General features: G+C 47.8%; 1 protein-coding gene across 1 annotated transcript; it reads right to left on the bottom strand.

Moving 5' to 3' along the window:
* Nucleotides 1-18,069: 18,069 nt before the first annotated feature.
* LOC308335326 (caspase recruitment domain-containing protein 8-like) lies at nt 18,070-19,443 on the bottom strand (the record flags this gene model as incomplete). The annotated part of the gene is made up of 1 exon (XM_080792344.1): nt 18,070-19,443. One exon carries the CDS (start codon nt 19,441-19,443, stop codon nt 18,070-18,072), a length of 1,374 nt encoding a protein of 457 aa, XP_080648470.1.
* Nucleotides 19,444-25,608: the final 6,165 nt, after the last annotated feature.

The following is a 25,608-nucleotide window of genomic DNA, read 5'->3' as shown; positions in this document are numbered from 1 at the left end:
ACTCCAGCTCCACTCTGTTCAGGAGTTCCTGAGCTTGTTCCACGCTGTCGGAGAGCAGGCCAATGTCATCCGCATAGTCCAGATCTGTCAGGACTACCTTGGGATGTCGTCTTGACCTCCTTGGAATTCGGGTGAAGCCAAGATCCTGCTCTCGTCCACTGATGGCTTTCCTGAGTGCATAGTCCAGGACTATGCATCCCCCTGCATTACCCCGGCCCGGATATCAAACTCCTCACTGTTACCATCTGGGGTCACCACCTTGGCCCTTGTTCTTGCATACATGGACTCTATTGCCCGGAGCAAGTTGGGAGGGACACCGTAGGCCTTTAAGGATCTTCACCATTGTGCCTCTGTGGATCGAGTCAAACGCCTTTTCGAAGTCGATGAAGCAGAGTACAACAGTTCAAGTTATCCTTCTTCACCTCCTCAATCATTCTCCTCAGTGTCCCTTTTGACATGCTACGATGCATCGCACACCCACATACAGGTACGCCATTTCTATTGAAGGCAATGACAAAAGAAATAATTACAACAATGTGATCAAAGGAATTCAAGATGTACTGTAGGTGTCAATGAAGCGTGAACTGTTCTGCCTCACTCCCCATAGCCTCCGCATCCCTGTGCTGTGGCCTGTGGCAATAGAGCGCCGCAGTCCCGCCCCCTTTCAGAACGACGAGTGGCCCAGGAAATTATTCTCCATTCATTTTCTCTATAGGCTTTTCAAAAAGTATATATAAAGACGGTTTACGCCGCGGACACAAATCATGACAATTTTGGGGCCGGTCAAATAATTAGTGAGAAGAAAAACAAAACAAATAGTGCCTTTATTTTCTTCTTTCAAATTATTTGATCGGCACAAAATATTGTGTTTGTTGTCATGATTCGTCACGATCCGAGTTGGCTTTGCCCGCGGCGTAACCGTCTTTATATAAATACTTTTCGAAAAGCCTATGGAGAAAATGAATGGAGAATCATTTCCTGGGCCACTCGTCGTTCTGAAAGGGGGCGGGACTGCGACGCTCTATAGACTGAAAAAAGCACATTCACAGCCTAAAGCACATTCACAGCCAGCACACACTCCCTTTCCCAATCTCCGCACCTGGTCTGGCCAGCATCGATGCTGACTTTGGCAAAGGGCAAATAAAGGGCCAATTTCAAATGGGACATCCCTCAACTTGAGGGTTCTGTGGCCCAATCCCAATCCACTCCCTTGCTGACTCAATGAGCCCTCACTGATTTAGCTGCGCGTTCATGTGAGGTCTGCGAGGGCTTGAGGGATGACCCATTTGAAATGGGTAAGTCAGTGAGGGCTCAGCCCCGCCCCTTTATGTGCCCTTTGCCAAAGTCAGCGTCGATGCTGACTTTGGGCTGACTTTAGCAAAGAAATGACCCACAGTTCATAGCGTTACCAGGGGAATGAGGGGGATCCTCCAAACGTCAATCATTTAAATATGCAAATTAGTTATGTATCGCGATTAGAATGTCAACAAACACAATAGTGCTTTCTCACTGTTCTCAAAAGGAGACGGAATGGAAGGATATAGGCTATATATTTAATAACAATAATAATAATAATAATAAGGGAAACATGATGAGAAATGACTAATGAGCAAAGTAAAATAATATGGAAATGAAATGTATAATTAATATTATTATATATGAATATTACAACCCATATCACACAGGAAAGTGTATTTATGAAACTAATAATAAAACGATCAGCTTAAATACTAAAATAGACATGTATAAATATAGGCCAAGCATGTAGGCGTAGGCACTGGCTGTGAATAAGGACAGGTTTTATAAAGTGATGCAAAGTGTCATGGACTCATGCATGGCGGACTCATCTTCAAAGTGCTGTCCCATTTCTTTCACAACAATGTGGAGCCCTTGCAGCCTCTCACCCTCAAGCACTTACAGCTGACATCGTTAACGTCAATGAGGGTCCAGGGCTCAGCGCTTGAGGGAGGCAATTGGGATTGGGCCTCACAGATTTCACATGAACACGCAGCTAAATCAGTGAGGGCTCATTGAGTCAACAAGGGAGTGGATTGGGATTGGGCCTAGACTGGATTGCCTTGTGTAGCCCTGCTCTCTGTCCACATGGAAACCGCGACCTACAAATGTAAGTACCACCACAAATAAACAATCTTCATCTGATGCAAGATATACAACGCTCCAACTGATGTTCACAAGGGCTCTTTATTTACCCCACCGTGAAAAACTATAAATGAAACCACACAAACAAAACACCTTTTAACACAATGATTTATAAACACCATGGATGTATATGACATGGATTTTGACAGGCTGTATTTCCTTTTAAATGTCCATATTAATGATTATTGTTTTCCTGTGGTGGTTATTTTTCTCTGAAGAATGACTCTGCCTCTTCTTCTCCTCTCCAGTGTGTCAACCTGGAGAGCCCCCCCCCCCACCAACCCCATAATGTTCACTAAATAATTTGTGAATACATTTTCCCTCAGGCTTCACCTGAACAACGCCTCCCCTCTTGCTGTGTACTTGGGTCACACTTGCTAAATGTAAAATAATTGAATCCCTTGTTTGTGCCAAATCTGGGTGGCACATGGTTTGTTGAGCTCCCTCTGGGGTTGTTGGTGTGGACTTCGTTGACATTAAGGAAGTATTTAAACAGGCACATGGGTATCTTGGTGGTGTATTGAATCTTGTGGACCAGACCCATTGCAATATGCTGTACTCTGTTGTCAACTTTAAGCCATTCCAGCCTGTCAAAATGGGCAGGGGTCTGCAGCCTTTTAAGGGCCTTTGAGGTGCTGTGGTACCAAGGTGCCAACTAGGTGCATGCATAGTCGAAGAAACCTTGTACTAGGGCTCCTGTTAGGGTCTTCAAGGTGTTTGTGTTGACCAGTGAGGAGATCCTGTACAGGAATCTTGCTCCTTGGTTGACTTTTTTGATTACGTTGGTAGACATTTTATCACCGGAAAGATTTGCCTCCAGGATGGAACCTAGGTAGGTCATTTCATCTTTTCGTGTGATAATACTTGTCACCCACTCTGGGTGACATGATTGAAAATATTGATGAGACCACCTGGGCCTATTTCATTTTGCATACTGCCAATTAGCTTGAGGAATATAATGAACCAATAGCCAACTAACAGGCCTATGTATAATTTATCTGCTTTGTAATTTTAGTATCAAATATGTGAGTTCTTCTTGGGGTAATTTCCACAAACTTTAAGACAATGCTAATAGTAAATTTAAGTTCTACATCAAACCAGTAAAAATCTGCCGGGGAGACTGGGTGTACTGAGCTGTTGTATTAAACTTATATACAGTGAAATATTGGCCCATATCCTACCACATACATTTTGAATATAGTAGCCTTCTTTTATTATACATTTGTTCACTCTTTTGAAACTTCCCCAGAAAACACTGATAGAGTTTTGCAGCCTTCATGGCTTTTACAATTGTTTACTTTTTAACATAATTATCATAAAGTAAAACCGCTGCTAAAACGTATAGGCTTTTCGGCACTGACGGTGATTGTGTATACGTTTTCCACACTGTATCAAGACGGCATCAGATCAGATACGACGATGTTGTTCTTTCAGAACAAAAGAGGGCAGCTGTTGTGATTTGCCCATGTACATCTAATGATCTCTGTGTCGATCCTGAGCTCTCACTGATCCGCTGAAACAAATGAATGCCGTGACACAGTAACACCCTTCTGTCATTCAACCGTCTGAGGCTCATTGTATACTCTGAAGGTGGGTGGACGGACTTTTGTGCATGACTTGATTTTGTATCATATCATACAGTCAATACAGTATAATTCACAACTGGTTTGTCACAGCAATTATCTCAAAGTAGCTTTCACAGAGATCCATGCGGCCTATACAGGCTGCGTCATGGTAAATGGCAAAAGTCATTCAACTTACATTTCAGCAGGGGACACTATGGGTGCGTTCAGAAATGCACACCTGACAAACAAGTCTCCACACCTGTGTCATATTAGTCATAACAAACGAATCAAAGTCATACACCTCAAAGTAGCTTTCACAGAGAACCCCCGGCCCTAAATGGAAGGTTTTCTCATCTTTTCTTATCACACCTATAATAACCAGCGGTGTAAAGTAACTGAAAAACTACTGGGCTACAAGTGCTTTAGCAAAAAAGTCGTATAACTTGACAAGAATCCCTCCAAAGTTGAATATACAGTAGGCCTATATGTGTCAAATGCAAGTGTCAGCATTTTACATATGCATAGCGCCGCCCGCACGCAATGCACGCACCACACAAACACACACACACACACACACACACACACACACACACACACACACACACACACAGACATTTCCCTTTTTTTGCTAGACCAGCAAACCTCAGGCCATGAAGTAGCTAATCACATTTCCGCCTGAATGACCTCTGCTCTACTGTTCTCTCTGAGAGCTCCATCCTACTTTGAACAGAGGATTGTACAATCGGTACAATCAGTACAATCCACACAATATGGTACAGCAGAGGCACAGCTGTGAAGGCTATGGCAGTGCATGGCTCTCAAAGTGGGGTCTGGGGACCACCCAGGGGCTTCCAGGGGAGCCCAGCGAAAATTCATCTTAATGTCTCTGAGCATTTTATCGGGTGCACGGCCTGGGAAGAACCTGATAAACAAGAGAATACCAGCACTCACGGAACTGTCCTTAAAGGCACTTTATTGTCTCCATAGGTATAATTTTTCAGTGTTCCTATATATTTTTTACCTTCCATGTCTGGTTAAATTTGGTAATGTGTAAAAAGGCTGAGTCACACTTGTTGTTCACAGCACACACACACCTGACAAAAGACCATTGATATGAAATATCGAGACTGTATACATGACCAAGACATCTCCCTTCAGCTTATCACCGGTTTTAAATAAAATACTAGAAAAGATTGTATTTAACCAAATACAAAGCTACTTCATTGTTAATACAATTTGATTAGTGAATATCAACACGCTTATAGAGAGGGTCACTCAACAGCCACGGCACTTACACAAATGACAGATAAATGGTTGAAAGATATTGATAGTGTGGGAGGTCGGGTGGGAAATACAACTCAGAGTGCAGTTTCAGGGGTTAGACACACGATGGCGCCCCTTGCTTTATTTCTCCAACAGGTTCAAACAAAGTCAGTTTTCACAAACAGAACTCAGACAGTAATATTCTTTGCATGAGGTCCCGGTTCCGAGGCGGGAGTCGTCACTGCAGAGGATGAGAGGGGATGTTAGCATACGGTCAGAGCACAAGGTAAGTACAAAGTTGGGGCCTGAGACACCCGGTCTAGGCAGTCTACCAACTGGACCTTTGTATAACTCTTTCTCTTCTTCTTTTCCAGGTTCCAGAGGAGGCCAGGAGGCTCCCCCGGAGGTAGGTAAGGGGGTGCGTATCTTTCTCTATCCACAAGGCACAGAAGAGTACTTTAGAGTAGAAGTACTCGGATACGGGGTGGTGAGTAATTAGAGTAAAAGTACTTGGTATGGTACCGGGCGGGGATGGTACGGAGGGCCCCTTAGGCTCGGCCAACAGGAAGATACACAAGCATTTATATTCTTATTTCTCTCTATCTACTGGGTGGCCGTGTCGGTACGACAACGGCAGTCAGGGGGTTAACACAAAGTAAGCGCTCTAGTTTCTAACGGTCTTCTTTCACCGGGCCTGGCGGCGCAAGCCAACTTAAAGTCTCTTCAAGGGTGAAATAAACATAACACGGGCCTGTCTTCTTTCACAGGGTGTACGTGACACTTTATCTAGAGCCTGCTAGCTTCCATTAGTCTCTACGGGGTTATCTTCATTCAACAATCTTCAGTGTACAACACCACGGTGACACTCTTCATTCACAGTCTTCATTTAGCATCGACAGGGTGACTTCCTTCATTCACAATCTTCGTTATTATCCTTAGCTGCTCATTTGCCACTATGAGTGCCTCTTCTTAATAACACGGGTGATAGATAGTGAACGGTTTGTCTTACTGCGACCTTATGGAGCTGTGGGGCTGCCGTTTCCATACGGGGGTCCCGTCTTCCGCACTCGTCCCCGATACGAGCCAGGTGGGTCTCCAGTATGCATGCGGCTCTCCGTGTATACTTGTCTATGGGGGGCACACGCTCCTGCGTGTGCTTCCAGCCCCACTCCTACAAGCCTGGTGATGTGAGAATATAAGAGAGCAATTGAGTGGTGATACAAACGATCAAACAATAAACATAGTCCATACGTGAGAGTCCATAAGTGAGAGGAGTGTGGACTTACCATCCAACGCCGAGTGGACGGCATATGCTGCGCGAGCGTCTGTGTGTAGCAGGGATCTGATACTGCTAGGTGCGCAGGCTGTTTATAAAGGGCGCGGCTGACAGGCTGCGGCTGTCCTTAATTGCTAACCAGGGCGGCGGCCGGAATGAGGCGCAGCTGATTTAGAATTGCTCTGGGATAATACACTGAGTCTATGACACGGCCGTGGGCGTGCCTGGTTGTCATGGTAACTCGCCCCTCCCCCTGAGGTGAGACCTGACAGACTCCACACACTCCCCCCCTAAGTTTCTTGCTACCGCAAGGAGCTTGACTACTTCCCTCGTCTTCGTACAGTCTTGAGAGCGCGTCCGCGTGTTTCATCTTGGTCCCGGGCCGGTGCTCTATCTCGAACTTGTAGCTCTGGAGCTCGACGAACCAGCGGGTGACACGGTCGTTGCGGTCTTTGTTCGCCGCCATCCACTTGAGTGGCGCGTGGTCGGTCACGAGGGTGAACTGTCTGCCCCATAAGTAGTACCGGAGGTGATGGATGGCCCATTTCACGGCCAGGCACTCCTTCTCGACAGTGGAGTAGTTCCGCTCGTGCTTCAGCAGCTTCCTGCTGATGTACAGTACGGGATGCTCATCTCCGTCTAGCGGCTGGGACAGGACAGCGCCGACCCCGGTGTTGGACGCATCCGTGGCGAGGATGAAGGGCCTTGTGAAGTCCGGCGCCACGAGCACCGGCTCGCTGCACAGGGCGGTCTTCAACGTGCGGAAGGCTTCGTCCGCCTCGTCCGTCCACTGGACGTGGTGGGGAAGGTTCTTCTTGGTCAAGTCGTGGAGGGGGGCCGCGATCGTGGCGAAGTTCTGGACGAACTTCTGGTAATAGGCGATCAGGCCGAGGAAGGACTTGACCTGCTTCTTGGTCACCGGGCGTGGCCAGGTCTGGATCTTCTCCACCTTCCTCGTCTGTGGTCGGATGCACCCTCGGCCGATGGTGTAGCCGAGGTAGTCCGTCTCGGTCCAACCAATGCGGCACTTCTTTGCGTTGGCGGTCAGGCCGGCCGCCCGTAGGGTGGCTAGGACTGTGTCGACCCGCTCCAGGTGCTGTCCCCAGGTGGCGCTGTGGATGATTACATCGTCCAGGTAGGCCGCCGCGAAGGCCTGGTGGGGTCGCAGTATCCGGTCCATCAGCCGTTGGAACGTGGCGGGGGCCCCGTGTACTCCGAAGGGCATCACTCGGTACTGGAAGAGTCCATCGGGAGTGATGAAGGCCGTCTTCTGCTTGGCTCTCTCCGTGAGGGGAACCTGCCAGTACCCTTTCGTCAGGTCGAGGGTACTGATGAACCGGGCGGGCCCCAGCCGGTCAATCAGCTCATCGACGCGGGCCATGGGATACGCGTCGAACACGGAGATCTCATTTAACTTCCGGAAATCATTGCAGAAGCGGAGTGTGCCGTCGGGTTTGGGGACAATCACGATCGGGCTCGACCAGGCACTGTGGGACTCCTCGATGACCCCCAGCTCGAGCATCTTCTGGACCTCTTCTCTGATTGCCTTCCTTCGTGCCTCCGGGATCCGGTACGGCCGTAGTCTCACTACCTGGCCGTTAGGGGTGTCGATGTCATGCTTTAGCACGGAGGTGTGGCCCGGTAACTCTGAGAATACGTCGCGGTTCCGATCGAGTAGCTCCCGCAAGTCCTGTGTCTGCTGGGGCGTCAGATCCTCACCAAGGGCCACGGCCGGGGCCTGCGGGGAGACAAAGGTTACTAAAGCGGGTAGGGGCACTTCCTCCGGCGTATGCCACCGTTTCAGTATGTTCACGTGGTAGATCTGGTGTCCGCGTCTTCTACCTGGCTGACTCACCCGGTAGTTCACGTCTCCTTTCCTCTCTACGACTTCATATGGGCCCTTCCATCGGGCCAGGAACTTACATTCGCTGGTGGGGACCAACACCAGCACTTTATCGCCGGGGGCGAACTCTCGGATCTTGGCACCCTTATTGTAGGTGCGCGCCTGGGCCGTCTGGGCTGCGGCCATGTGCTCTCTTACGATGGGCCAGATGCGTTTGGCGCGCTCCTGGAGCGCGTCGACGTGTTCGATGACGCTGCGGAGGGGGGACGGCTGGCTCTCCCAGGCTTCTTTAGCCAGGTCGAGGAGGCCACGCGGTTTCCTCCCGTACAGGAGCTCAAAGGGCGAAAACCCGGTTGACGCTTGGGGTACTTCGCGAATGGCGAAGAGTACAAACGGGATGAGGCGGTCCCAGTCTTTGGCGTCCTCTTCCGTGACGCGTTTTAACATTTTCTTTAGCGTTTGGTTGAACCGTTCGACCAAACCATCCGTCTCAGGGTGGTAGGCGGAGGTCCGTATACGCTTGACCTTCAGCCATTTATACAGGGATGCTAGGACTCTGGACATGAAGCACGTGCCCTGGTCGGTCAGGATTTCGTCCGCTATGCCGACGTGGCTGAATAGCATCAGCAGCTCGTGGGCGATGGCCCGGGCGTTGGCGGTGCGGAGGGGGATGGCCTCCGGATAGCGCGTCGCATAATCCATGATGACTAGGATGTACCGGTGGCCCCGGGCGGACTTAGGGAGGGGTCCGACAATATCCATGGCGATACGGGAGAACGGTACATCGATAATTGGCATTGGAATTAGGGGGCTATGGGGCACGCCGCGGGGGGCGGTTAGCTGACACTCGGCACAGGAGCGGCAAAACTCCTCAATGGCCTTCTTAACGCCTGGCCAATAGAAGCGGGCGGCGACCCGGTCGTAAGTCTTTTGTACGGCCAGGTGGGCCCCTAACTGGTGGGAGTGGGCGAGATACATTACTCGGGACACATACGGTTTGGGGACGAGTAATTGTTCGACGACCTCCCCAGCGGGGTCCTTGCAAGCGCGGTACAGCAAGTCGTGTTGGACGAAGAAGTGTGGGAAAGGTTTCTCACTCACCCCCGGGTTCAGCTTCCCGTCGACGGCCACGACGTTCCGCCTGGCGCCAGCCAGGTTGGGGTCGGCCCACTGAGCGGTGGCGAACGATCCTTGCCGCCGGGGGGGCGGCGCGTCTATTCTGGGGAACTCTAGGAAGGGGTCTTCACCGAGGGCCGGCGTGTCGTCGGCGTCGGAGGCCTCCGCTTCTTCCGGCCCGGGTTCTGGCTGGGGACTTCCTCGGCCGCTGCTAGTGGACGAGGTCCCGTCTTCGCGGAGGGCGGGGCAGGCGACGAGGGGTACGCTACTTCGGCGGCGTCGGCGGCGCCGCGTCCTGGGGGGCCCTCGTCGTCCCGGGTTCCAGTATTTCTCGAACAGCGGACAGTCCGTTCCGATCAAGAGGGGGACGGGGAGTTCGGGGACCACTCCGGCGGCGACCAACGCGGAGCCACGGGGGGTCTGTACGGTCACGTGGGCGACGGGGTACCGCCGGACATCTCCGTGGACACACGTGACCGGGATGGTGGGTCCATTGGTGGCGGCGGCGAGGTCACCCCGGACCAGCGTCACCACGCTGCCTGAGTCCAGCAAGGCATGGGTGTCGGTCCCATCAACCCGGGCGGGGAGGGTGGTCTGTCGTCGGCTCTCACTTCCGGTGTGGAGGCAGGGGCGGGGCCCTCTCATGCTGTCCGCGGAGGGCATGGAGACATCGGGGCCGGGGGGCCGCTCTGGGCAGGCCCAGGACAGGTGGTCCTCCCGATTACAGACGTAGCACCTGCGGATCCGCGGGCTGCGGTCGGGGGGGCCGGAGGCACGGGGCCGGACCGGGGCCGGCGGGGTCGGCGGGGCTGGTCGGCGTCGGTCTCGGCGGTCGTCTGTCTTGGGGACGGCGTCGCTCTTGGTCTGGCGGAGCATATCCGAGCAGACGTGGTGGTTCTCCAGGAGGGCGATCAGGGCGTCCACGGATGTGGGGCTGACTCGGGCAACATATTTCTTGGCGTCGGATGGCAGGGCACGGACACACCGGTCTATGACTAATCTCTCAATCCACGGGGTCTCTCCGCCCGTGGTCAGCCAGCTCTGCGTCAGGCGGTAGAGGTCGGCGACCTGAGCGCGAGGGGGCTGGGCCTGCTGATAGGCCCACATGTGGTACCGCTGGGCCCGGGCGGGCAGGCTGTAGCCGAGGGTGGACAAGATGGCGGCCTTCAGCGTCTCGTAGTCTCGAGCGTCTCTGGCGGGAAGGTCCCGACATGCGCGTTGAGCCTCTCCCGAGAGGTAGGGCGCCAGTATGCCGGCCCAGTCGGCGGCGGGCCACTGCTCGCGGTCGGCGGTGCGTTCGAAGAGTTCGAGGTACGCCTCGATGTCATCCTCGGGGGTCTGCTTGGAGAGGACGGCGTTGGGGGTCCTGGGGACATCACCGTGTCGGTCTAGCCTGCGGACAACTTCACGCACAGCGTTCTGTAGTTCAGTCTGACTTCGGAGAAGGGCGGCCAATTCGGGGCTGGCCATGTTTAGGCGGTGGTTGAGATCAGATGAATACCCTCATTCTCCACCATATGTGGGAGGTCGGGTGGGAAATACAACTCAGAGTGCAGTTTCAGGGGTTAGACACACGATGGCGCCCCTTGCTTTATTTCTCCAACAGGTTCAAACAAAGTCAGTTTTCACAAACAGAACTCAGACAGTAATATTCTTTGCATGAGGTCCCGGTTCCGAGGCGGGAGTCGTCACTGCAGAGGATGAGAGGGGATGTTAGCATACGGTCAGAGCACAAGGTAAGTACAAAGTTGGGGCCTGAGACACCCGGTCTAGGCAGTCTACCAACTGGACCTTTGTATAACTCTTTCTCTTCTTCTTTTCCAGGTTCCAGAGGAGGCCAGGAGGCTCCCCCGGAGGTAGGTAAGGGGGTGCGTATCTTTCTCTATCCACAAGGCACAGAAGAGTACTTTAGAGTAGAAGTACTCGGATACGGGGTGGTGAGTAATTAGAGTAAAAGTACTTGGTATGGTACCGGGCGGGGATGGTACGGAGGGCCCCTTAGGCTCGGCCAACAGGAAGATACACAAGCATTTATATTCTTATTTCTCTCTATCTACTGGGTGGCCGTGTCGGTACGACAACGGCAGTCAGGGGGTTAACACAAAGTAAGCGCTCTAGTTTCTAACGGTCTTCTTTCACCGGGCCTGGCGGCGCAAGCCAACTTAAAGTCTCTTCAAGGGTGAAATAAACATAACACGGGCCTGTCTTCTTTCACAGGGTGTACGTGACACTTTATCTAGAGCCTGCTAGCTTCCATTAGTCTCTACGGGGTTATCTTCATTCAACAATCTTCAGTGTACAACACCACGGTGACACTCTTCATTCACAGTCTTCATTTAGCATCGACAGGGTGACTTCCTTCATTCACAATCTTCGTTATTATCCTTAGCTGCTCATTTGCCACTATGAGTGCCTCTTCTTAATAACACGGGTGATAGATAGTGAACGGTTTGTCTTACTGCGACCTTATGGAGCTGTGGGGCTGCCGTTTCCATACGGGGGTCCCGTCTTCCGCACTCGTCCCCGATACGAGCCAGGTGGGTCTCCAGTATGCATGCGGCTCTCCGTGTATACTTGTCTATGGGGGGCACACGCTCCTGCGTGTGCTTCCAGCCCCACTCCTACAAGCCTGGTGATGTGAGAATATAAGAGAGCAATTGAGTGGTGATACAAACGATCAAACAATAAACATAGTCCATACGTGAGAGTCCATAAGTGAGAGGAGTGTGGACTTACCATCCAACGCCGAGTGGACGGCATATGCTGCGCGAGCGTCTGTGTGTAGCAGGGATCTGATACTGCTAGGTGCGCAGGCTGTTTATAAAGGGCGCGGCTGACAGGCTGCGGCTGTCCTTAATTGCTAACCAGGGCGGCGGCCGGAATGAGGCGCAGCTGATTTAGAATTGCTCTGGGATAATACACTGAGTCTATGACACGGCCGTGGGCGTGCCTGGTTGTCATGGTAACTCGCCCCTCCCCCTGAGGTGAGACCTGACAGACTCCACAATAGGAAAAACATGGTGGGAGCAGTACTACTGTTAGACTATAGTGCTGCCTTTGATGTAATAGATCATGGATTTTAATTGATACATCGGAGTGCTATGGTTTTGCCCCTAAGGCGTTATATGGCTTGAAAACTATCTACCGGTATGTGACAGAACTCAAAGTGTATTCTTCAATGGCAGTATATCAGATGCTAGATGTGTCACGACGAGTGGAATCGCCCCAAGGAAGTTCATTAGGTCCTTTATTATTTTCCATTTTTACAAATGATTTTCCACTAGCCCTTGAAAAAGCACAGGGTCTCAATGTATTCAGATGACACGACAAAATATACACAAGGTACTACAATAGGTGAGATAACCGAGATTCTGAACAAAGAACTGGAAACAGTAATCAAATGGGTGACCAGTAACACATTAGTGCTTAACATTTAAAAAAAAGCATTGTATTTGCCACAAATTCCAAACCGCAGTTGAATCTGACGTTGAATAATGTAAGGGTTGAGCAGGTGGAGGAAACAAAGCTTTTGGGTGTTAAGCTAGTGAACAACCTATCATGGTCGAGACACAAATTGATTCAGTGTTGGTAAAGATGGGGAGGAATATATCGGTTGTAAAAAGGTGTTCAGAGTTCCTGACACCTCAACTGACCAAACGGGTTATTTAAACTCTGGTCCTCTCACATCTGGACTATTGCTCAATGATCTGGTCAGGAGCAAACAAGGGAGATCTGGGAAAGCTGCAGTGGGTTCAGATTCAGAGCAGCCCTGAGATGTACAATGAGATGTAATGTTAGAACAATGCATGTCAAGCTCTCCTGGACGACCAAGAGAGGCTGACAATATCACTCCTTGTTTTCTTGAGACATTAATGAAATGAAACATCCTACCTGTTTATACGTTCAACTTACACAGAGTTCTAAATTACATACGAGACTAGACATGCCACAAGAGGGTTAATTCTACCAATTAAGTCCCTAAAGCCAGAACAGCGTCTATGCAGCACACAGTAGGGGAGAGACGCCACGGTTGTAACACTTTGCACGTTTCATTTTTTTTACTCAGAGATCCGTTTATCTACATATGTAATTATGTTTAGGCAACAGACCAACACATGTCTGCTACACATAACCCGGCCCGTTGGGCCATGACAAATTGAGGAGGACACAGTAGCAGTGTTAAAATAACAATAATTTATTTGTAAGAGAACTAATAATAACTTAATATAAAGAATGATGCCTCAGAATGTATGAGATGTGGAAGTCAGTAAGATCAGTGGTGTCAGTGTGGATGTGTGGTTAATATGGTGAAGGTGTGTTGTAGTGTGTAAATCAAACAGTGCGGAGCAGCAAGCAGAAAGGTGCTGTCATCTGGAGTGGGACCAAGAGATTGGCTGGCAAGCCCTCTTTATAGGGTTTCAGGAGCACTGATCAGGTGCTCCTAATGCACCTAATGAGGAGTCTCAAGTGGGCCGACGCCCACATGATCTGAGGAGAAAGACACCCTGTGGGCACACTGGACGCGTCAGGAGCGACGGACAGCTTCACGGACACGCTCTCCTCCGCATCCGTCGGGTGCGGAGGTGGAGCTTCTTTTCCATCCACCAGCTGTCTAAAAACCCCACGAAGAAGAAAACTTCAGCTACTTCTGACGCTCCTGACGCGTCCATTATATAATTAAACTGGTTGAGAAACACTGCTAGAGCCAAGAATCATCTCTTATGAGGGGTCCCTGGCATGTCTTTTCAAATGGGGGTCTGTGGGCTAATTAGTGTCAATTTGGGGGTCCTCGACATGAAAAGGTTTGGGAAGCACTGCTTTATTGTGTCGTCCACACTCACAGTTAACAGTCTTTGTATTGAGCTGTGCTTGAAATGTACTGTAATTCTGCAAACTGTTAATAATTCAATCAGTCTCTTGTACTTATTCCTTGTGTCCACATGGGGGCGACAAAGACCGCTGACTAAGAGTCAGATTGTTTGCAAAGCTTCTATCCTATTGCACCCTGGAAAAAAATCATGTATAATGTGAAAATAAAAGTATGTTACTTTCAGAAGATCTGGGGTCGGGCAATGGACTACATCCCAGATATGGGACGCGAACAGGAGAGGGCAATGGACTACATCCCAGATATGGGACGCGAACAGGAGAGGGCAATGGACTACATCCCAGATATGGGACGCGAACAGGAGAGGGCAATGGACTACATCCCAGATATGGGACGCGAACAGGAGAGGGCAATGGACTACATCCCAGATATGGGACGCGAACTGGAGAGGGCAATGGACTACATCCCAGATATGGGACGCGAACTGGAGAGGGCAATGGACTACATCCCAGATATGGGACGCGAACAGGAGAGGGCAATGGACTACATCCCAGATATGGGACGCGAACTGGAGAGGGCAATGGACTACATCCCAGATATGGGACGCGAACTGGAGAGGGCAATGGACTACATCCCAGATATGGGACGCGAACTGGAGAGGGCTAATTGAAGCATAACGGAGATTGTTGATGTCGTCATTGTTGTTACCATTGTACCTGTCATTGCTGTTATTTATTTATGTTTGTAGCACAGATGAGAATATAGTCATTCTTGTTATTTATTTATGTTTGTAGCACAGATGATAATAGTAATGTTATTTATTTACTCAGTGCCGCGCTACAAGCTTGTAGATCTGCTATTTGTCAATGGCTAAAGTATAACATGATGCTTAAAACACCAGGGGTTAACAATGGGCTATATGCAGCCAACACTTCCGCGTTCAGCTTCCTTGGTCTCAATTGCACAATGTATGACTATAGCTCTCAATGATGACGTAAGAAATATGGTCATGTATGTAATCTGGTCCCAGCAAATCGGGCACAAATGTGATGTTTTATTTGCATACGCATGAAAAGTGGCGGGTTGGCTGGGACGGTGCATACGGACCGGGCGAAAATATTACTTGCGCGCTCTGCTTGCGCAAGTAACAATAGGGGGGAGGGGGGTTTCTTAGCTCTGATTCCATAGCTCTAATGTTCTGGTCCATATAGCTCTAATTTTCTGGTCCATAGCTCTAATGCTCTGATCCATAGGTCTAATGCTCTGGTCCATAGCTCTAATGTTCTGATTCCATAGCTCTAATTTTCTGGTCCATAGCTCTAATGCTCTGATCCATAGGTCTAATGCTCTGGTCCATAGCTCTAATGTTCTGATTCCATAGCTCTAATGTTCTGGTCCATATAGCTCTAATGCTCTGTTCCATAGCTCTAATGCTCTGGTTCCATAGCTCTAATGCTCTGATCCATATAGGTCTAATGCTCTAATCCATAGCTCTAATGTCCTGGTCCATAGCTCTAATGTTCTGATCCATAGCTCTAATGTTCTGGTCCATAGCTCTAATGTTCTGGTCCATATAGCTCTAATGCTCTGTTCCATAGCTCTAATGCTCTGTTCCATAGCTCTAATGCTCTGATCCATAGCTCTAATGTTCTGGTCCATAGCTCTAATTTTCTGATCCATAGCTCTAATGCTCTGCTCCATAGCTCTAATGCTCTGGTTCCATAGCTCTAATGCTCTGGTCCATAGCTCTAATGCTCTGATCCATAGCTCTAATGCTCTGGTCCATAGCTCTAATGCTCTGGTCCATAGCTCTAATGCTCTGGTCCATATCGCTAATGTGTTGCATTTAGAGCTATGTTACTCTCAACTTCCGCCGTTCGCATGAATGCAGACCAGCCTATCGACTTTTGCGTAAATTACATTTTTGCTACTCACCAAAACAAAGGCGGGTTGTGTCATTAGAAAGCCTACTTTCAACTGTGCACGGTGGCACAGTTGGTAGTTGGTAGTCGCCTCACAGCTAGAAGGTCCTGGGTTCGATTCCCTCTCGGGGCACTGTGGGTGCTGGCGGCGTGTTTCCTCCTCCACGTCATCAGTGCCCATACCCGAAGGCGGGGTTGGCGAAAGGGCCTTTCTGTGTGGAGTTTGCATGTTCTCCCCGTGTCCCCTAGAGTAGGTACCCTCACAAAAACATGCAGTAATCCTGGTCTCTAAACTGCCTCCCCCTGGCCAGCCGGGGCGCCTGATGGAGGGGAAAAGAACTGGTTGGAATAACGTGCTCCTTTCACGCGCTACGTCCAACCAGGGAAACTCCCCCCTGTCAGGTGTAAAGGAGCAACTTGGACACTCAAGCATGAAGGAAGCACGAGTTAAGTCAGTTGCTCTCCCCAGGTTGGCGGAGGGTGTGTAGAGCCCAGGATCACAGTAGATGATTGACACAGGGGTGAAAAATGGGTTACAAAATCGTGGGATAAAAAATATATTATAAAAAAGAAAGCCTACTTTCCTTAGTGGACGCACTCTGAGCCCCCCCCCCCCCCCCACACTCTTAGCCCCCCACTCTGACCCCCCCCCCCCCTTCCTTTTTAATGTTGAGACATTAAAAAAAATGTTTTTCAAAGTAGTAAACAAAGGCAAATAAGCATCAGGGATAAGGGGTTTAGCTTCAGGGAAAAGGGGTTTAGCTTCAGGGATAAGGGGTTTAGCTTCAGGGATAAGGGGTTTAGCTTCAGGGATAAGGGGTTTAGCTTCAGGGAAAAGGGGTTTAGCTTCAGGGATAAGGGGTTTAGCTTCAGGGATAAGGTGTTAAGCTTCAGGGATAAGGGGTTAAGCTTCAGAGATAAGGGGTTTAGCTTCAGGGATAAGGAGTTTAGCTGGGTCTCCCCGGGCCAGGCCCGGTGGAGGCTGGGTTCTGCTTACCTCTCCCTGGAGTGACTCGAGTGACCAAGGTTCATGTTTTAAGTTAACTGTTTCTTTCTCCCCCCCTAATGCCACCACGAACGCATCGAGGCCAACGGTCGCCATCTCCACTGCCTTATTAAAGTACCGTAAACAAATTCACTCAGCCAGCACTTTTCAAACCGGGCCTTCACTTGTGGACCGGACGAGCCCTCAATTGTTACATTCCCTTACATGTCTAGGGGTTATTAAAGGATGCAACAAGGCTGGCAAGTGAACTGTCATTTATTCACGGTAAAATAATAATAATAATTCCATAGTTTAGATTGGGAGTGAGTCTGTAGTTTTGACTCCATATAATTTGGGAGCCAGAAAGCGAGGTATTGTTGGTTGTCCCCAGAATACCAATGCTGTGTGGGGTTTAAAGGGCAATACCACTCATTTTCAACATTTTACTCATTAATATACCTTAGAGCTGTTGAGTGGAAATGATCATTCTGAAGAATCATTTTAACATGGTGAAACACATCTTGATGATGTCATCAAGATGTGTTTCACGTTTCTCCATGTTAATGATTTATTTCAGACAGACAGACAGACAGACAGACAGACAGACAGACAGACAGACAGACAGACAGACAGACAGACAGACAGCAACCCACTTAATTATCTCCGAACACGTTCTCTCATAATAGATCTAAAACTTTATTTTAACGTCACATATAGCATCTGTACATTTACTACAACCTTACAAAGTGTACAAATCAAGTACATGTATCATGTATCACAGTAAAGGATGCTGTACTGTACAGTCAGTCCTACAATAGCCTACATACAGTACAGCAGGGCTCTCCAACCTTAAGGGTCTGCTGTAGACCTCTCTGGTGGTCAGGAGACTATTCTCTGGTGGTCAGTAGACCATTCTCTGGTGGTCTGTAGACCATTCTCTGGTGGTCAGTAGACCATTCTCTGGTGATGATGTCACTGAGCATCGTGAAGGTACTGAAAGACCCGCCCACCTCAGACATCAGCAACATTAAGAAAATGACAAAAATATAATTGTCCGGATGAAATTCACCCGTGTTCAGTGTTCTAGGCCGGGTTAAGGAGCAGTCCAGTTCTACATCAACCCAAGATGTTTGGAGAGGCTCTTGTCCAGATCACAGAGAAGCACTATCATTGTAGAACTCACATCAGGTCCTTTGTGCCTCACTGTGTCGATGACAATACGTGCCTTGACATTTCTCCTCTGCTCCCCAGCGGCCGCCTCCCGCTCAACTTCGGTTAACACCTCCTTGGCAAAGAGTCTGTCCAGGAGAACGTTGAGACTGGCGTCCGAAATGCTGTCGATGAAGCTATCCCGCACGGAAAGCAGTCTGTCTTCTGCCGCGAGACTCGCTGTGCGCTGAACGCGTGGGCTCTGATGTCTTCTCACAGCAGGAGCTGAAAAGTTCACGCAGCTTTCCCACGCACAGACAGAGGTGTCGCAGTCCCTTAGAAGCAGCTCGACCATCTTCATCCTTTTCTCTAAAGTCACTTGAAACGTCGAGATGTAATTGTGATAGCACGATTTGTCAACTTCAAAGCCTGCTCTGTGTGGTTCAATGACGACGGCATCATCCCGATGCGAGGTGGAGAGGGTATATTTCTTCTTTGGGATTAGTACGCAGGGGGGCTTTTCGATGTAAATCTCTTCTCCGTGCATCTTCTTCCTTTCCTTCTTCACGTCACTCAGCACCACATTGCTGGGTAGCAGCAGTACATTCAGCGTTGACATGGGGTCATCATCATGCTCAATCGGTGGCATATAAAACAGTGACACCAGTGCCTGGATAGGCCTGCAGGGCCCGAACAGCATCTCCATGATGCTTATGATGATACCAAATAAAGACAACCCGGTTACATCTATGATAACATGAGTTTCTGTGACCACACGGGGTTTGATCAGCTCAAAGCCGTCATCATCATCCACCACATGGACAACAGACAAGGACTTGCCTCCACCCGTGGAGAGGATCTCACAGTGTGGAAATTGCAACTGACACACGGACCCCTGAGGACCTTTGATGTCAAACAGTGGTCCTGCGGGCCTCTTGTTCAGCTGGGACAGAAGGCCCCGGTGCCACGGGACTGTCCCGTAAGTCACCTCTCCCTCTGTCTCCATCTTAAACCCCAGGCCGGTCACGCTGCATCGGAACAGTCCTGCGTGGGTGCAGTGGAACCTGTAGCGTTCCTTGTTTTCCACAAGAACGATATCAGGTGTGAATGTCTGTGTATTGTCCAGTAGTGTGACATCGTTTACACTGCGGGAGCGCTTTGCTCTGAAACCGGTCTTGTTCTCTAGACATGGGATTTGGCTCAGTGACGGTAAGCTGTGAGAACCAGGCAGGGAGACGGATTCTTCTATCCTCAAACCACTGAAGCATGAACTTAGCTCAGTTTCATCTTGGATGTCCAGAGAGGACAGTGAATCTGTAACAGGACATTCTTCCATCTCGCCATGCAAAGGCATCGTACCCTACAGAGAATATAGAGAAAGGGAAAGTAAAATCAGTAATTAGACAAAGATGAACCCAAGACTTTTACACAGCGTCAGCTCATACAGATGTAATATCCTTGCTAACTGACTGCTGGCTGAGTCCTGACTCTTTGGCCGATGTTATAACATGCGTTGCCAGTAGAGTTGTCAATTTTTGCCTGAACCCGACCCAACCAGACGTTTTCGGGCAGGGCATAGCCTAAAATGTGATAAATGTAATAATTATAATAATAATTATAACTAGAACTGCACTCTGCCGAGTGCATACTTGCTTGTTGCACACTAGTGCACACTAGTGCGCAAGCAGAGCGCGCAAGTACTTTCGACCGCTGGAAACTATCACATCTCAGTATCTCTGTGAAGGAACGTTTGAAATGTATAATCATTACGTGTAACTATTTGCTACCTAACTACTTTTTTACAGAAAAATGAATCATTGATATGTGATGAAAAAGAAAAGGTATATAAACTGAATTAAAATATATTATACAGTATAATTATTTTATTACTTATTGTAAATTGTCAATTGTTTTAAATGTATTTCATTTTGTACTATAGTGATATTAATACTAAATCATGATCAGAGTAATATGTGTCTCTAACTTCAATTTCTGTAATAATACTTTCAAATTTGTTGAAATATACATGATCTAAAATACTTCCGAAATCTGTAGTTGGATTTGTATCTCAGTGATGACGTAAGAGAAATGGTCAGCTGTGTAATCTGGTCCCACCAGATACCACATTACGTCATCGTTGAGAGCTGGGACCAGAGTACACGGTGTGTATATGTATGACTAGCTCTCAGTGATGACGTAAGAGATATGGTCATCTGTGTAGTCTGGTCCCAGCAGACCAGGCACAGATTTACAAATTACAAATCACATTACAACTACATACAGAGTATGTAGTTGTAATTTGATTAGCAGTATACTGTGGTTACTTGGTTCCAAAAAGTGAAGCCAAGTTTTTTTCAACCGTAAGTCTGTGCCTGGTTTGCTGGGACCAGTTACACCATTACGTCATCGTTGAGAACTGGGACCAGAGTACATGGTGTGTGTATATGTATGACTAGCTCTCAGTGATGACGTAAGAGATATGGTCATCTGTGTAGTCTGGTCCCAGCAGACCAGGCACAGATTTACAAATTACAAATCACATTACAACTACATACAGAGTATGTAGTTGTAATTTGATTAGCAGTATACTGTGGTTACTTGGTTCCAAAAAGTGAAGCCAAGTTTTTTTCAACCGTAAGTCTGTGCCTGGTTTGCTGGGACCAGCTACAACATTACGTCATCGCTGAGAACTGGGACCAGTTACATACGGTCCCAGTTCTCAGCGATGACGTAATGTTGTAACTGGTCCCAGCAAACCAGGCACAGACTTACAGTTGAAAAAAACTTGGCTTCACTTTGAAGAGACCAAGCGAAATGATTACTTGCGCGCTCTGCTTGCGCAAGTAATTATTATTATAATAATAATCATATGTATGGTAATGTGATAAATGTAATAATTATTATAATTATTATAACAATAATCATATGTATGGTAATGTGATAAATGTAATAATAATAATTATTATTATAATAATCATATGTATGGTAATGTGATCAATCTAATAATTATTATAATAATAATCATATGTATGGTAATGTGATAAATGTAATAATAATAATTATTATTATTATAATAATTATCATATGTATGGTAATGTGTGTGACTGTAAATCCTCATCTCTCACCGGCTGGGGAGGAGCTTCAGTCGTGACATCAGCTCCTGAAGAGGACGCTATTGGTCCAGGATGCATCTTCAGCCAATCGGAAACCTTGTTGTCAGGTGACCTTCCTGCCTCAGATGGCGTTCCACCAATCACTGGAACACAAGACAGCAAAACATTTACATGGCGTTCCACCAATCACTGGATTTACGCTGCAAGCTGTACATCTGTAGCCTGGTAGAACCACTCCCCCTGCTGGACAGCAACAGCTGTACATCTGTACAAGTGATTTTTTAATATTAATGATTTTGTTTTATTTATTTTGTACTAATCATCTCTTGCGGGGTCCCTAGCTGGCACATAAAGGTCTGATGGGGGTCCCTAGCTGGCACAATAAGAAGGTCTGATGGGGTCCCTAGCTGGCACAATAAGAAGGTCTGATGGGGGTCCCTAGCTGGCACAATAAGAAGGTCTGATGGGGGTCCCTAGCTGGCACATAAAGGTCTGATGGGGGTCCCTAGCTGGCACAATAAGAAGGTCTGATGGGGGTCCCTAGCTGGCACAATAAGAAGGTCTGATGGGGGTCCTTAGCTGGCACATAAAGGTCTGATGGGGGTCCCTAGCTGGCACAATAAGAAGGTCTGATGGGGGTCCCTAGCTGGCACAATAAGAAGGTCTGATGGGGGTCCCTAGCTGGCACATAAAGGTCTGATGGGGGTCCCTAGCTGGCACAATAAGAAGGTCTGATGGGGGTCCTTAGCTGGCACATAAAGGTCTGATGGGGGTCCCTAGCTGGCACAATAAGAAGGTCTGATGGGGGTCCCTAGCTGGCACAATAAGAAGGTCTGATGGGGGTCCCTAGCTGGCACAATAAGAAGGTTTGATGGGGGTCCACTGCCAAATATATATCATGCTGGGGGTCCTTGGCAGACGAAGAAAATGATATATAGAAGGCATTTGTAGAATGGGCCTCAGGTATATATAATATATATATATATATATATATATTAGTGCATTCAGTAAAAACGTTGTGAACGTGGAAGGTAATTGCAGATTGTATTCTAATGATATGCTAACTGCTGCTGGTTGCTATAATGTTAATATAGACCTATGTGTTCTGAAGGTCGGGCTGCTGTACTGAGTACTAACTAGTGTTAATGTTATATTATATAATATTGTGTTCTCTGGGCCGCTGTGCTGCGCTCTGCTGTGTGCCAAATATGCCCCCTCTCCTGTTGTGTTCTCTTTTCTGGTCTCTGTACACACTCGCGTGTGTGCCTGCACTGTTTAGTATTTACTATTACATTACGTTATGTTTTGATAATCAGCGCTTTGCCATAGATACACTACACACTGTGCCATATTGGAGAGGCCACTGTGTGCGCAGTGCTCGCTTTGACATGCTCCGTATATATATATATATATATATATATAGAGAGAGAGAGAGAGAGAGAGAGAGAGAGAGAGAGAGAGAGAGAGAGAGTTGCTGTCGGGCAGAAACCTCTTATTTCTATATTTAAACGTGTTTGTTCATGAATTAACGCCCTACTTGACCTCACTACAGCGACACGCTAAAACATCCATAGTAACAGATCTACAAGCTAGAGACTCACCTGTTATGGAAGGCTTGGAAGCAGCTGCTCCTGAAGATTGTGCTGGTATGGAAGCAGCCGCTCCTGTAGATTGTGCTGGTATGGAAGCAGCCGCTCCTGTAGATTGTGCTGGTATGGAAGCAGCCGCTCCTGTAGATTGTGCTGGTATGGAAGCAGCTGCTCCTGAAGATTGTGCTGGTATGGAAGCAGCCGCTCCTGTAGATTGTGCTGGTATGGAAGCAGCCGCTCCTGTAGATTGTGCTGGTATGGAAGCAGCCGCTCCTGTAGATTGTGCTGGTATGGAAGCAGCCGCTCCTGTAGATTGTGCTGGTATGGAAGCAGCTCTATGGGAATTAAGAGGACGAAGTATAATGATTCATATATAGCACTGCCTGAAAAGCTCCATTCTCTTGTTAACTTGTACAAAATAAATGAATGCGAATTACTTACAGATCATTAAGGAGATAATTCTCGTGTTCCTCAAGCGCTTTGTGGAAAGTGTCTCTGGCTGTTCTGGAGGCCAGGAGTTCATAGATTGCCCTCATCATCTCCTGAGAGGTGGGCTTGGACCTCACATTTATGTTGCTCTCCTCGTCGATGATGTCCTTCTCAAGGAGTACGTCTAGGATGCGACCCACGTTCCTCACGTTGTCCACCAGCGAACGCCGATGTCGGTCCACAAAGTGTTTCTCTGAAGTTAAAAGAGGATTGAACGTTGAGTTGTCGGTGAAACTATATGTGAGTGAAACATGTTTAAACTTTCACTTGACATGGTTTTAAAATGGAAAGCCATATCGGAGCTAACAATTCTTAAGAAAAGAAGAACTGCAGTAAAGTGGTAGAATACTGTAGGTGTTGTCGCACACTTTATGGAGTGAGTGAGCAGTAGCCTACTATATATATATATATATATATTAGTGCATTCAGTAAAAACGTTGTGAACGTGGAAGGTAATTGCAGATTGTATTCTAATGATATGCTAACTGCTGCTGGTTGCTATAATGTTAATATAGACCTATGTGTTCTGAAGGTCGGGCTGCTGTACTGAGTACTAACTAGTGTTAATGTTATATTATATAATATTGTGTTCTCTGGGCCGCTGTGCTGCGCTCTGCTGTGTGCCAAATATGCCCCCTCTCCTGTTGTGTTCTCTTTTCTGGTCTCTGTACACACTCGCGTGTGTGCCTGCACTGTTTAGTATTTACTATTACATTACGTTATGTTTTGATAATCAGCGCTTTGCCATAGATACACTACACACTGTGCCATATTGGAGAGGCCACTGTGTGCGCAGTGCTCGCTTTGACATGCTCCGTATATATATATATATATATATATATATATATATATAGAGAGAGAGAGAGAGAGAGAGAGAGAGAGAGAGAGAGAGAGAGAGAGAGAGAGAGAGAGTTGCTGTCGGGCAGAAACCTCTTATTTCTATATTTAAACGTGTTTGTTCATGAATTAACGCCCTACTTGACCTCACTACAGCGACACGCTAAAACATCCATAGTAACAGATCTACAAGCTAGAGACTCACCTGTTATGGAAGGCTTGGAAGCAGCTGCTCCTGAAGATTGTGCTGGTATGGAAGCAGCCGCTCCTGTAGATTGTGCTGGTATGGAAGCAGCCGCTCCTGTAGATTGTGCTGGTATGGAAGCAGCCGCTCCTGTAGATTGTGCTGGTATGGAAGCAGCCGCTCCTGTAGATTGTGCTGGTATGGAAGCAGCCGCTCCTGTAGATTGTGCTGGTATGGAAGCAGCTCTATGGGAATTAAGAGGACGAAGTATAATGATTCATATATAGCACTGCCTGAAAAGCTCCATTCTCTTGTTAACTTGTACAAAATAAATGAATGCGAATTACTTACAGATCATTAAGGAGATAATTCTCGTGTTCCTCAAGCGCTTTGTGGAAAGTGTCTCTGGCTGTTCTGGAGGCCAGGAGTTCATAGATTGCCCTCATCATCTCCTGAGAGGTGGGCTTGGACCTCACATTTATGTTGCTCTCCTCGTCGATGATGTCCTTCTCAAGGAGTACGTCTAGGATGCGACCCACGTTCCTCACGTTGTCCACCAGCGAACGCCGATGTCGGTCCACAAAGTGTTTCTCTGAAGTTAAAAGAGGATTGAACGTTGAGTTGTCGGTGAAACTATATGTGAGTGAAACATGTTTAAACTTTCACTTGACATGGTTTTAAAATGGAAAGCCATATCGGAGCTAACAATTCTTAAGAAAAGAAGAACTGCAGTAAAGTGGTAGAATACTGTAGGTGTTGTCGCACACTTTATGGAGTGAGTGAGCAGTAGCCTACTATATATATATATATATATATATTAGTGCATTCAGTAAAAACGTTGTGAACGTGGAAGGTAATTGCAGATTGTATTCTAATGATATGCTAACTGCTGCTGGTTGCTATAATGTTAATATAGACCTATGTGTTCTGAAGGTCGGGCTGCTGTACTGAGTACTAACTAGTGTTAATGTTATATTATATAATATTGTGTTCTCTGGGCCGCTGTGCTGCGCTCTGCTGTGTGCCAAATATGCCCCCTCTCCTGTTGTGTTCTCTTTTCTGGTCTCTGTACACACTTGTGTGTGCCTGCACTGTTTAGTTTTTAGTTTTTACTATTACATTGTTATGTTTTGATAATCAGCGCTTTGCCATAGATACACTACACACTGTGCCATATTGGAGAGGCCACTGTGTGCGCAGTGCTCGCTTTGACATGCTCCGTATATATATATATATATATATGTGTTTGTTCATGAATTAACGCCCTACTTGACCTCACTACAGCGTCA

Source organism: Protomyctophum bolini (assembly GCF_963924005.1).
Source record: "Protomyctophum bolini genome assembly, chromosome: 20".
NCBI lineage: Eukaryota > Metazoa > Chordata > Actinopteri > Myctophiformes > Myctophidae > Protomyctophum > Protomyctophum bolini.
The sequence above is the reverse complement of the archived record's forward strand: the minus strand, read 5'-3'. Positions and strand labels throughout refer to the sequence as shown.